This window comes from Galleria mellonella, unplaced genomic scaffold (genome assembly GCF_026898425.1).
Source record: "Galleria mellonella isolate WM207_F2 unplaced genomic scaffold, CSIRO_AGI_GalMel_v1 utg44, whole genome shotgun sequence".
Taxonomy (NCBI): domain Eukaryota; kingdom Metazoa; phylum Arthropoda; class Insecta; order Lepidoptera; family Pyralidae; genus Galleria; species Galleria mellonella.
Genome location: NW_026442100.1, coordinates 3227504 through 3241705, shown reverse-complemented (window position 1 = coordinate 3241705; position 14202 = coordinate 3227504). Strand labels below are relative to the sequence as shown.

Genomic DNA, 14202 nt, shown 5'->3' with positions numbered 1-14202 from the left:
GAGCAGTGCGTTACTTTCCACATTCCATTCTCGACAAAGTGTACCAGATGATGCGTTCGCACGCGGGTCGCAGCAAAAACGTGATGGTACAAAACGCACGTTGTACGATGATGTGAATCTCGTAGGCACTATGTGCAGTTGTGCATTCTGTGATTTCACCTTCACCATCGACCCTCGTACGAAGAGGCTAAACACATGAAGTGGTACGAGGCCACGCCGTCGTATGCAAATATTCGATGGTTTACATACAGAGTACCCAGAACAAACTTAAGACACGAAGCGGTGCGATGACGGGAGCGATTTAAAAGTTTGTTCTTCTATATGTAATCCGCCAAGAAAAGCACATAACAGCGGGACGCTGCACCGCTACATGTATTAATCGCCTCAATAACTGTGCTTTTAGTCTATCTACGGTGCTTGGTGCCTCGACTCGTGATGGTTATATTCCGGAACACCTTGCACTTTATGTCGGTGTGATGGTACTAGTCCAAAACATACACAACTCAGAGTCCAATTTACTACTTTGATCAAAGGTCTTGTTTATTTATGACCTTAAAAGGCTCACTTTACAAAATTCAATGAGTAATTAAGCATTTTTAAACTATATAAATAGGTAGGTAGTAAAAATTTTCTACTGTGTATGTATAAAAATAGCGAAAATTAGAATATATAAAACTTAAATTCGAAATTAAACCAAAAAATAATACCTAGCTCAAATTCTTGTCTTAGATTTCTTCTATCTACCAATAACCAGCAATTTTTAAATACAAATGGATGCCTGTAATGCCATTTTTAAGGATTATTGAATTTTGTAAAGCTTAGTTTCAATTTTAACGTTTTCTTTATGTTTAGTGATACTTAGTTATATATTTATGTTTAAAAACTTTTTACAACATGCAATACTAATGATTTTATCGACATTGTTTAGATCCATGAAGCGTTATGTAATGCGTGATGAAATAATAGCTTCAAGCAAAAATGTCATAAGTAGATGTCTTCTATCTTGTTCAACGTATTATAAAATGCATTTAGTTGCCATCTAGTGACATGTAACGATATTCTAAGAAAGAAGACATCCACAAAGCAACAAAATAGCTGTAGATATAAAATAAGACACGGTAATAAATGAATTCTGAAGGTAAAGAGGACAGAATTTTTCTTCGAATCGAATGCAACTTGTTGGTCCTTTGATCCGGATATTTGAATATTACATCGAATTTTGGCGGGCATATTTTTATTATACGCCAAACAAAACCTACTGGTTTACTTTTTTTTGAAGATTTTGCATTCGCAACAATATTAGTTAAAGAATTTAGTGGTTCGAAATATAATCTGAGTCTAATAAAAGAATTGTCAGCAAACGTTGCGGATGCAAATTGCAAAAGCGCGTGAGCATGAAAAGCAGGAAACTGATGTCAGGGTGTGAGAGGCGGAGGGCGAGGGGTGGTGGAGGGTGGGGTGTATGTATAGACTCACGTGTGCAGCGCCCGGTCAGTGCGGGGCGGCGAGCACAAGCGAGAGGACGACGAGCGCGGCGCGCGGCGCCACGCGGCCCGGCGCCGCTCCGCCTGCGCACACCGCCGCGTCAGCACCGGCCCGGGGCGACCGCGCCGCAAGCACTTTCCGATTTTATCATTATCACTACATAACACCGGTTGCCTTTCGCAACACAATAGACATTATTCCACTTTTAATTTAAAATCGTAACAGAATTTGAAAGATCAATTGCATCTCTTGAATTCGCTTATTAAAAATTATCTAATATTAATAGATAATTTGTATACAATTTAATCAGAAAGTGCTTTTAAACAAAAATTTATGTGAAACGAGCAGCCGCGATTCCCCGGGCCCCATAGTGCGATGACTCAATGCAAGCTTCGTCCAATGGAATCAAAATGTTAATAGATATCAAGGAAACTACTAGAAATGCTTTTATCTGCGCAACAGAAATTAATATTAGATTTGGGTAAAACATTACACTTGAACTCTCCTGAGTCATCACAGTATTGCAGAAAGACCAAGAGTAAAGGAACAGATTATACGATTCAAGTGGAATTCGTGGATGTAAGAATGATTTTATATGGAAAGTTTAAAACATTTTTATTTGATGTTTAGAATACTTTAGAAAGGATGCAGTAAGTAAATAAAAAGATCAGTAATCTTGCAACATAGTCAATATATTCTGCTAATTTCACCAACAATAATTAATATGTTTCTCATTTTAAATTGTTTACTATACTATATCGCCCTAAAGTTACACACAGTACTATCCTTTGAGACAAAGATTGCATTGAACCATCAATAGTAAATTGAAAAGTTAAATATAGTGAACATAACATTATTCATTTTATAAAGATTATTAGTTATTAGATCTACAGTGTTTTAATACAATGTTTTACAACAATAGAAGACAAAAGCAGGAGTAAGCAGTAGCGAATGTATATGATAAGCTTCCTTAGCAACTTAGTACAATGTTAAATATATAAAGCATTTTAAGAGCGGTACTTTGGAAAGAAACGCTTGAATGTACTGCTTACTCCATATACGTATTCAACAAGCTACATTATTTTAATTAGAATTTATAGACATATTTAATTCCCTATAATGCGACAAAATGCAATAGTGTAGATACAATATTAAGTGGAAATGCAGAGTGCAGTGCCAATTGTATATAATACAGTGTTCTCGGAATCAATTTGGAAAACCATTAGATACTAAGCCCTCGACTCTAGCTGTGGAGTCGAGGAAAACCTTTAACAAATACTTCAAACAAGTATCGTTTGAAATACAACACCTAAGAGAAAAAAAACATCAATATGACATATTTCATTCGATATGTAATGTAAGTTACTGACATTAAAAAGTACACCAGAAAATATCATCAATGTACATAGAATTTTTGAACAGACACGTCTGGTATTTTTTTATATTTGTCAATTTATACTGTAAAAACATAAAGAACAAATTCAAAAAGCCGATAGACACTCTATGAATCAATTGGACATTATGTAATGTCATTATTATTATATTTAGAATATAAGTGGAGCTCCATTCAGCACTGATGGAAAGCATCAAAAAAGTCAAAGCGACGAGAGCGCAGTTATAGTATTTTTTTTCCGAAATTTTGTTGCAAATCAGAGAGATTTTAGTGAGATATGTCGTTATTTCATCACTTACTATAAAAATGTAAGTTATTAATTACATTATATTTTTTTATTTATCAACACAAAGCACTATGCTATGAATAAATTAAAACAATAATTACAATGACACATTCTAATCCGAAAGCTGCGCAATCATCGATCATTAATAACTAGATATCTCAAGCTTATTAGGATGTGACAATAAACATATTTTAATAGCAATGACGAAACCAGGACTGGGATAGACAGCCAACTACGTTTCGGTACTGTTTCAGAATAGTATTTGTTTTTTCAAGTATTATTAAGTATTTTGGTAGCTCATTGTGCATCTGGTTATTAATGAATAAGGCCAACAAAAAGTATAGATAACGTCGTAACGTTGGTTTAAAGATTGAAAAAAAAGTTGTGTATTTTTTAACTTTGTTGAGATAAATAAATTGTGTTGTTTCAAGATATCATACATTAATGTATGTCATAATAATGCATATTAATTTTAATGTTAAAGATATCAGATGTATCTATTTTGTGGTAGTTCATAATGTGGAATTCTATTTTGAACATTTTTCAAGCAACGTCCACAGTTTTCGTGTAAATGTATGTGTAAGTGCATATAATTACTTTCAATATTGTTTTGTGCCTTTCCTATTACCGTGTACTAATTTATCTATACCTTTTCGTTGGTTTGAGAACTCTGAGATTAACGATCGAAGCCCTCAACCGAATCGTCTCCGTAGATGGTCAAGCTGCTTAATCGAGCACGTATCATTTGTCGCTTGAGAGACAGAGACGGAGCGTTTGACAGAATAGTTCCGCTACTGTTCTACAAGGAGCAAAAGTATACGTGGCAGATTCGAGCGGCAGGACATCTAAGGGAGTAGTTAGAGAGCGGTGCGAGTATACTAACAGTGCGGCGGGCGGCGGGGCGGCATGGCGGCGCAGTGCTGCAGGCGCGAGCAGGCGGCGGCGGGCGGCAGGCAGGCGCCCGCGCAGTCGCCGGGGTCCGCGCCGCCCGCGCCCCCCGCGCCCCCCGCGCACTCGCCGCCCTCCGCCACCGTCACCTCCGTCCACACCGCGCGCCACCCGCCCGCGCCCACTGCCTTATCCGCTATTATAAATCTTTAAACAAACATTCCACGCTTTACTTCTATCTTTAAAGTCTTCTATTATTTATCACTTATTACATTACAACTTACTATTTTTATATTAAAATTTAAAATGAAACTTTAATTTAATTAAACCTAATAGTTTTACAGGTTTTAAGGTCGTTGCCCTGCAAATTGGATTTAAAAGTATAGACAAAACTATCATGTAATCTAAACCTATCAAGCCTGTTTATTAGTTTGACACCTTTATAATATAAAAATACTTAAAAATCTCTTAGTACGACTAGTAAAAACAACATCCGTTAACGAACTTGCATAAGTCTGTGTCTATATATCTACTAAATCAAAACGTAATAATAAATACTCACGATAACCGTATTGAGTTAGAGGAAGAGAGGTACTGCCACCTATCGGAGGGTGCCTTCTCCCCACAAAGCTCGAGCGGAGGGCCCGGACTTTCATACCACAGCCTGAGAACCGCCGCAGGACATCCGCGCTCTGGAAGAAAAACATGATATACATTAATCACCTATAGATAAACTACATCAGTTACCAGTGGGAACACGTTGTACTAACTTGAATCATTCAACATCATCATCATATCATATCAGTCCACTGTTGAAGATTTTTTCAGTAGTTGCCACACTTGGCAGGCGGATTGGCAACCGCAGTCAGGCTTTAGAGATGTTTACAAAATTTTCAACACTCACTGGAAAGATAGGGGTGGCCTATTCTATGCTGGGACCACACGGCCATAACTTGAACCATTAGCTTGATTCAATTTACTATGATTTTTTACCATTGTCTCGCATCAAAATTTCATCGTAAACAGATTAGATCGATCAATAATAAAAAATCGTTTATAACGGATTTATTTGCATATATTTGTAATCTGTCATTATTTTTAGATTATCGCTAATAACTAGATTAATGCAAATAAAATCCCAAAATTTTTCAAAACAAAAATATTTCAACAGTATTACTATAAATTTGAAATTTAGGCTATATCTGGCAAAAACTTGCTGCACTACAAACAGTTCAGTGAGGATAGAAATTTCTTTGGATCTCGACAGTAAATTTTGTCCTGGAAAAGCTGGAAAAATAATTGTAATTAGTCGTGATTGGTCGATGTCAAATGTGGACGAAACCTTACCAGTGAGATGTCCCTCGACGGCGAAATGTTCAAAATTGAGCAACAATCGTTTGCCGGGGCGCGCCGTCACGAACCAGTTGCAGACGCGGGACGCGGCGCCGCGCGCCGGCTGCTCGTACGGCAGCGGGAACCGCGGCGACGTCACCACGCCCCACTCCGCGCCCGACATGTTCCCGCCGCAGTCGCCGAATATCGACTTCGCCGGCTGCAACGGCAATATCTCACTGCATGCCCGCTTTATAAAAAATTCATTATACTGTCCATAGACACATAGAGCCTTGTAGATTTAGAATCTCGGGGGAAAGGGATTGTTAGCAATGGAGTTTAACAGCCCCATTGCTAGGGATATGCCCCATGAAGGTCGACCTTCACGTGGTTTTCCCCTAGAAACCATCGTGAACCATTCTTGTTGTATTCGTCACGATGGGCTAACTGACCTGCTTCATCCTCACCTATCATCCTTCACTGGTGTCCCGCCGGTGTATAACGATAGCGCGGGTGAGGTTACCATTCCATTATCACCCATTAAATATTTGGAACCTTCAATACTTGAAAATTAGTTAAAAAGCCAGACTTTTATTAAGTCTTTTATTTACAACACAGGGGGCAAACAAGCGTGCGGCTCACCTGATGGGAAGTGACTACCGCCGCCCATGATCACTCACAACACCAACGGCATTGCAGGTGTACTGCATCGGGCTATCCGCGCTCTACTTTATCTATGCAAGTAATACACGTCATTTTTAATAGCAGTCAGAAGCCGGTGAAAGAAGCCTCTCCCCAAGACACGTTTTTCTCTCTCTATATGGCCAACCTGCTCGTGTTGTACACGTCTCAATATAATTTCTCTTCATAAACATTGTAAAACCGAACATAAAATCAAATCTTTCAATTAAAATAAAACTAAAGCCCTCCGTTCTTGAATACGGGCTTTGAAGAACCTTCAGAATTTTGAAGCGAGTTAAAAACTCGACGAGAAGCAGCGGTGGTACCTCGAATACATATCGGGCCTTGAAGCCGGAGGCGACGCTGTCGGCGTCGGTGTGCAGCGCGAGCAGCAGGCCGGCGGCGCCGCGCGGCGACTGCAGCGGGCCGGGCGTGGCGGGCCCGCACCAGCGGCCCAGCGGCACCCGCGAGCCCTCGCGCCCCGTCCACCACGCCTCCACCCAGTCCTCGCTGCACGTCGCGCCCCTACGCACAATACATTCTACACTGCTCTATTGCTAGTTGTAAATACAATTTTAAAGTGTCCATTCGTTAGATCCGAATAGAGTTACCAGAGGGAGACTTTGTACAAAAGTCGATTACTTGTGTACCTCTGTCCCATTCGTGTTTCTACCGTGAAGCAGTTGTGTTTGCATGGCTGTGTTTCGGTTTGAAGGGTGGGATATGGCGTGAATTTACTGGGTACAGAGGAATAAGACCTGAGTCCTCAGGAATGGCAACGCATGGGGGGTATCATGGGCGAAACAGTATACTCTGTTATGTCCATGGTACTGCTCATGTCTATAGGCGACGGTTACCACTTTCCATCAGGTGGACCGTCAGCTTCTTTACCATTCTAAGTTGTATAAAAAAAAAATGTTTAATTTCAATAAAACATGTCATCCTAAATATTGAAGAAGAATGTACCATATACAATTTAAATGCTCTGGCACTTACCCATAAAGGCCAGCGGTGGCGTTCCAGGAATCAGCTCGGACTTTGAAATGGTCGAACACCACGGTGACCTGTTCATTTGGCGTCGCGTCCAGTGTGTACGTGCAGTTAGTGCGCGATGGGTAGTTGGAGGGGTACCGCGGTGAGTTGAACTCTCCCCGTTTCTTCGCTTCCGAACGGTAAGTGAACGCACACTCCCCGCCCGGTGCTGCAGTGCCCGGTACGCGATATTCTGTAGAAAGAGAAGGAACATAAAGTTTTCTAAAGACGTGAAGTGGTAATAGGTTACTATACTAGTAATTTTTAAATATATTGACAAAGTACTGAAAAATAAGATTTTTGTAATAGATTTTGGAAAACAAGCTGTAAAGAAACTTCCTGTTTCCTTAAAAGAAGAGCATTCATAACTTGTTTACCGAAGTGTGGCAACGTCGCAATTATCTGTCAATTTTCAAAAACCATAAACATTATTTTTTAAATTGACAGTTCGCTATCAGAGCACTTTTTAAATAATCAATAAAAACACTGAAAAGTCTTCAATTATTTTTGAAAATTGATAAATAATCGCAACATTGCCATACTTTGTTATTTTCTTTTTTTTCAACTTAGAATAGCAAACAAGCTGACGGCCCACCTGATGGAATGTGGTAACCGTCGCTTATAGACATGAGCAGGACCATACCATGGACATAACAGAGTATACTGTTTCGCCCATGATACCCCCCATGCGTTACCATTCCTGAGGATTCAGGTGTTATTCCTCTGTACTCAGTAAATTCACGCCATATCCCATCCTTCAAACCGGAACACAGCCATGCAAACACAACTGCTTCACGGTTGAAACACGAATGGGACAGAGGTACCCAAGCAATCGACTTTTGCACAAAGTCTCCCTCTGATAATGAACACTCTTAAATAGATCAACAGACTGACTTATGACTTATCATGCTAACGGTAGTTACTTCTATCTATCATACTCGCATTTTAAACTATTCTCCATTACTAATTAAGAGTCCCGTGTTGGGCGCCAAATAAGTGAATGTGTGTTATTCAGTTAATTCAATTTTAGTATATTTAGTTATACACGTAAGTTATAAAAAATAACTTTAACGATTACTAATTAATAACTATTTATTTATTTTTTATTTATTTATTTATTTACATTTTATTTATTTATTTAATAAAAAAATAACTTTAACGATTACTAATTAATAATAACTACTAAATACAAAGTACTTTATGTGAGGTTAAATAACTGCACTACCTAAGGATTAGGATTTTTTCCTTTTTTTCAGTAAATGATTAAAGTTTAATTTTGGTAAATAATCTTTTCCTATCTTCTGGTATAAACTTGGTAAAATCTTGCAATAATGAGAGGGTGAATAGTAAAACAATACTGTATACTAGGTATTGAATACTTTCTATCGCCAGATACATTTTATCCCAATGAATTAATGTTACAGTTGTCATTAAAAAAATAGAATAGTCTAGAAATAATCTTTATTGAAATAGACTTATTTATGAGTTCTTTTTTTTTATACAACTTAAAATGGCAAACAAGCTGACGGTCCATCTGATGGAAAGTGGTAACCGTCGCCTATAGACATGAGCAGTACCATGGACATAACTGAGTATACTGTTTCGCCTATATTACCCCCCATGCGTTGCTATTCCTGAGGACTCAGGTGTTATTCCTCTGTACCCAGTAAATTCACGCCATATCCCACTAACTCTTCAAACCGAAACACAGCCATGCAAACACAGCTGCTTTACAGTTGAAACACGAATGGGATAGAGGTACCCAAGCAATCGACTTTTGTACAAAGTCACCTTCTGGTAAATCGTTATTTTGTATAATTCTACTACTGCGTTCAAAATGTTGTTATCTGCTGAGAAGAACTCGAAAAAAACTCGACAGTTACTCTTTTCAATTTGCTTACGTACAAAATTATTTTGATACGCCACGCGATGACAATGATGGACGAGCTAACCATCATTAATAGGGGGGAAGGGATTGTTAGTAATGGGGAAGTTAGTCCCCATTGCTATCAGGTCGACCTCCACGCGGTTCCCCCTGGAAACTATCGCGACCAATTAAACATTGAATTCGCCACGATGGGCTAGCTGACCTGCCTTTTCATCCTCACCTGTCACCTCTCACTGGTACTCCGCCAGTGTATACCGATAGCGCAGGCGGGGTTATCATGCCATTTTCATCCATTAAAAAGAAACATCATTAATAAGGTACTTACCAGTCTCAAAGGTATATTTAGCCTTAAACCCCCTTCCCTGTAGCTCTCCAGAGCTGAACACCATCACAAGTCGTGGCCCATCTGACACCAACGGTGGTGGAAAGGCGGGTGGACCACTTACTCCCTCTCCGCACAGCTCCGCGTCGTGCTTATCGTATGAATCTGTCGCTTCTTGTCCCCTAAGGTATACCTTCAGGTAACCATCTGGGCAAGTGCTGAAATGCAATAGAATAATTTTTAAAATCGTTTAAGTAGTGTCAAATAACAAATGTAATGAATTTAAGCTAAATGTGTGATTGAAAAAATTCAGGACAAAAATGTCTTCCAGTAGAGGCGATGTGACCTTATTAACGCCTTTTATATTAAAAGATTATTATTAAAATTATGGATTTATTTCTTAAGACATTGTTTCTTATTACAATCAAATTAAAACCCTCTCACAGAGCATGTGATGTATCTACATCACATTTATATTAGTTCAAACGTCATGTCAATCAGTCATTCATTGACAGTGACAGTTATTAGGGGATTCGTACATGATCCTACAACAAAAGGTTATGGGACCAGACAAGAATTCATAGTCTTAAGGGATAAGTAGAAGTAGCAAGGTTATTTAGATTAAAATGCAATGGTAACCAGTGATGGGTGATAGGCAAGTTGGGTCAGATGACTATTTCAACCATGATTATTTCCACTAGTTCAGAATTTAATCCAAAATTTAATTTTTGCATTAATTTAATTTATTGCATTTGATAATTATAAAACGCCATCTAGTAACTTTTTAAGTAAACTATGTAACTACGTCAATACAAATCTGTACAGAGTGTGTTACTAGCAATGGCACATCTAGACCTCATTAATAAAAATATTTTCCCCGCTTAGTAACATGTTACAACTGCATACTAATAGCCACAGATAAAAAAAATACAAGAAGTTTAAGAAGATCTACATCAGACAAAAAATTATAAAGACTAAAACACTTACTCCGGTTTCGCTTTGAATCCTCTAGGTATAGAAAAGTTTTGAAACTCTAGCCGCACCCTTTCTAAATTTTGTGAATCTTGCATACCATATATAAAATATCTGAAAACAAAGAATTATATATTAGACCTAAGAAATGTCTTATTAATATATAGAGCGAAAAAAATTGTTTGAACGCGCTAATCTCAAGAACTACAAGTCGGATTTAAAGGAAATTGTATTAAATAACTATTTTTTTAGTAAAATTATTCACATCACGATATGACCACGGAAGAAGCCGCGGGATACAGCTAGTACAATATATTATGATTAGGTAAATGTTTGCTCAATATTAATAAATTCTCTTTCTTTACGTTACTTTTTAAAAACATTTCATAGAATGGTCTGTCAATTTAGTTTACAGAGTTGCATGGAATACATCTAGACCGAACAAACACATACAAACTACTGTATCACGCAGGGATCGATTACACGACCATCGGAAGGTGAGAGAGTGTATAGTTTTGTGTCGCTAATATGCTTTCTGTCGCTAAGTTTTATACGACAACATTCTGATCAGTGTAAATATAATTGAATGTAAATCTGTAGTAATATATATATAAATTCCAAATTGTATAAAAAACTAGATGTATATATGTTTATACTAACACTACCGAGATCTTCAAATTGGCATCGCAGCTTAGTGAATTAATATGTATAGATACAGGATATGAAGTCGGGCTTGTTATACATTATCAAATCGCGTTTTATATTCACCACAACGCAAATCAACAAAATCCAGCCTGGGATTATATTTGCGAGCATATTTTTCAACGTGTAATCTCTTTTTCGTTACATTGTTATGTTTAAATGAATACACTTACCTACAAACAACTTTTTGTATATAGGGGAATGGATAATTTGGATGGTACACGAAACCCGTGGACTCCTTTTTACTAAGGATCTTCTGGTCGCACTCTGAGCCTCTAATGTGCTCGGCGTCGTGTTTACTTATAAAATCTGAAAGAAAATATATTACTTGTTAAACAATGCTGTATATTTGTCGACGAGGAAACTCATTTGATAGAGCGATGGGGGAGGGAATTCCTTTGTATATACGGTACGCGAGCATTGAATTTCCAAAGTAGGTAAGTAGTGTGAGAAATAGCATCCTTTGTTGACGAACGGTGCGTGTTACTTAATTAGAGTCTCCCGCAAAAGTACGCCGAAGTGGCGAGCGTGGGCGGTGTACTTCACAACAAACAAACGTGTAACCTGACACAAAAGGTTTTGATACTTATTGTTTATTTCAATAGAATTTAATGAAAACTTAAACAGACAAATAACTGACCTGATGTCTAATAATAGTACAAATGAGAAATCGATAAACTGAATGAATGTTTAGATTCGTCACTAATTTAATTTGGAGAGTGTATCTGTGATAATTTCAACAAAACAAGGTTACCTTTCCATTAAGTTCTATTGAAAGTGACTATAAATATAGATTCTCTACGCTTTTTTTTAGTTTGTATAGAATAGTTACACAAAGAAATATTTATTTCATTTACAAATTGATTTTGTTAGACAAATGCACCCTCTTTTACTCAATCTCTGTTTAGCGTAACGGGTGACTGGTAGAGAATGCCATCAGGCTTTAAGTCTGTCCTGTAGACATATATGTATTAATATGTGTAAAGATATAAATAAATCAAAATTATGCTATTTCAGAGACTCACCTAACTTAACAAAACTTTCAGAAAACTCGAAGATCGCCTTGAAGCCCCGGTTCTGCGTGCTAGCGGAGCGCGGCAGCGTGAAGAATGTGACGAGCAGCCGCTCGTCGCTCGAGTACAGCACCAGGTTGCGCTGCTGGCCGCAATACGTGCCGATCACCGCCGACGTGTTGTCGGGCCCGTCGTACACGCGCACCCAGTCGAATGGGCAGCTGAGATTTTTACAAGTTTTTATTAATTTACACTATATATTAATAAGTAATAGATTTAGGTCGAATCCTGCAAGCTTAACTGGAACAAGTTCCTCCAATTTTGCTAAAATTTTCATATGTCTTTAACTCTAAAGACGATACAAAAAACAATACTGGATATTGTAATATTTTCAAAATGGCCGCCGCAACAAGATGGCGGATCGTGTAATTTTTTTCAACGCTGCTAATATGAGATCAAATGAAAGAGCTTGAAGAATAGATAATATAGGTAACGATAAAATAATTGATCTCAAAAATGGCAGCAATCAGACTGATTTCCAGCTGTTTTGTTAAGTTGATTATATGAATGTCACACAATAGCTTGTTTCATCTGATTGTTCTTTGTCTCGATAATCTTAATTTGTCTATAACATAAGATCAAATGTGAATGATAATGCACCCATATAGGCGTTTAAGACTTTCAGGGGGATAATAGAAATGTTTCGATAAAAACGAGCCAACGTTTTCATACAATTTTACGTGATAAATAATTATGAGTGATTCCTTTATAACTTCTATATTTATTTTGTCTTATAAATTTTACGCCTTTTAATGTGTAAAAACTCATTTTATTTATTAAACAATTAAATATAGATACGTCAAGATATATTATGCGTGTAAGTATATAGAACATTAATAAAAAAATAAGTCGGCCAATTTGAGAAATAGCTAACAAAAAGTTGGCCCGTTTTTGAGACTCGACACTCTATCTATATCGGTATTTCCCAATGCGGGGCCAACGCCTCAAAAGGAGCAATTTGATAGTTAAGGGGGGCCAATTAAAAATGAACTTGAAGTGATTTTAATCCTCTTGCTCTGGGCCATTTAAATGCAATGTTACGAGTAGACATCGGTGCCATAAGAATTTTATTATTAGGAGGCATAAAAATTTTAGAAATGTTCAAGTGGGGCATGGCACAAAAAAGGTTGGGAAACACTGATCTATATAATCCAAGATACAGTATACCATATTACTAAAATCAAGAACAGAATCTTGGTACTCACTGAGGTCCGCCGAAAAACAGATCGAAGTCTCGAAACTCGAGCCGTATCCGCTGCCCTGGCTGACCGCTGAACATATAGTTGCAGGTGATGTCTTTCGGGTATATCCCGGGGTACGTCGGTGACAACAGCAACCCTCTTCTGCGCTTGTTCGCCTCTATCACGAAGGAACACATTGTGTTCGGCACCGGAGTCCCCACTTCGAAGTCCGCTGTGGATTTTATCCATAGTATTAATTATAGTGGTTATTAGTTAAAGTAGCCATGTGGTCCCAGCGTAGAAGCCCTTCTTATGTAGCTGTGAACCGCGCTCATGAATAAGGGCTCATGAATAACCAGTCTGGCATCCGTGAATTTAAAACGTGAGTTAAGCCGGAATAAATAATTATAATGCGTCATGAATGGTTTGAAATGGAAACAAAAAATAAATAAAACAGTCGTAAAACTGCTGAGATGAGAACCAAAAACAGCCGATGTAGGCATTGTTTTTTAGTAAGGAGTTTCTTTTATTTAAGTACATTGTATTAAGAATATACTAATGTTGTATATTATTCAAAAATATTCTTTAATACATTGGAACACGCCTTAATTCTCAGGAATGGCAACGCATGAAAAGTATCATGGGCGACACAGTATATTCTGTCACGCCCATGGTACAGCTTGTTTGCTATTCTAAATTGCAAAAAGAAATATAAAAATTTATTTATTTGATAAAAATATAATAGATAAGACATTTTTATATCGTTTCCGACTTCAATGAGGAAAAAGTTTCTTAACAACACAATCAGTGTAGATAGGTATTTTTTACAAAAACAGTACCAAGCAGCCGTATTTGTAATTCCGAATTCCGACAGATTTAATGTTTGTAAAAATGTTAATCTCTATAGAATCTCTTTGGTAAAGTGAAAAAGAACAAAGCATATTTGTACGGGGAAAATGGGCTTTAT

General features: G+C 37.6%; 1 protein-coding gene across 3 annotated transcripts in view; it reads right to left on the bottom strand.

Annotated features, from left to right (window-relative positions):
- LOC113518775 (cubilin) overlaps nt 1-14202 on the bottom strand; it is a 146385-nt gene that overhangs the window by 291 nt on the left and 131892 nt on the right. For 2 of the 3 annotated variants that reach the window (XM_026903757.3, XM_052898507.1), the window contains 10 exons: nt 13260-13467; nt 12007-12215; nt 11155-11290; nt 10295-10393; nt 9311-9525; nt 7062-7290; nt 6392-6590; nt 5400-5604; nt 4615-4744; nt 4048-4259 (listed from right to left, as the gene is read on the bottom strand). In XM_026903757.3, coding sequence (XP_026759558.2) covers nt 4048-4259; nt 4615-4744; nt 5400-5604; nt 6392-6590; nt 7062-7290; nt 9311-9525; nt 10295-10393; nt 11155-11290; nt 12007-12215; nt 13260-13467 — 1842 coding nt within the window. Of the gene's footprint in view, nt 1-1476; nt 1569-4047; nt 4260-4614; nt 4745-5399; nt 5605-6391; nt 6591-7061; nt 7291-9310; nt 9526-10294; nt 10394-11154; nt 11291-12006; nt 12216-13259; nt 13468-14202 lie in introns of all 3 variants that reach the window. The other variant, XM_052898508.1, reaches the window with a different exon arrangement.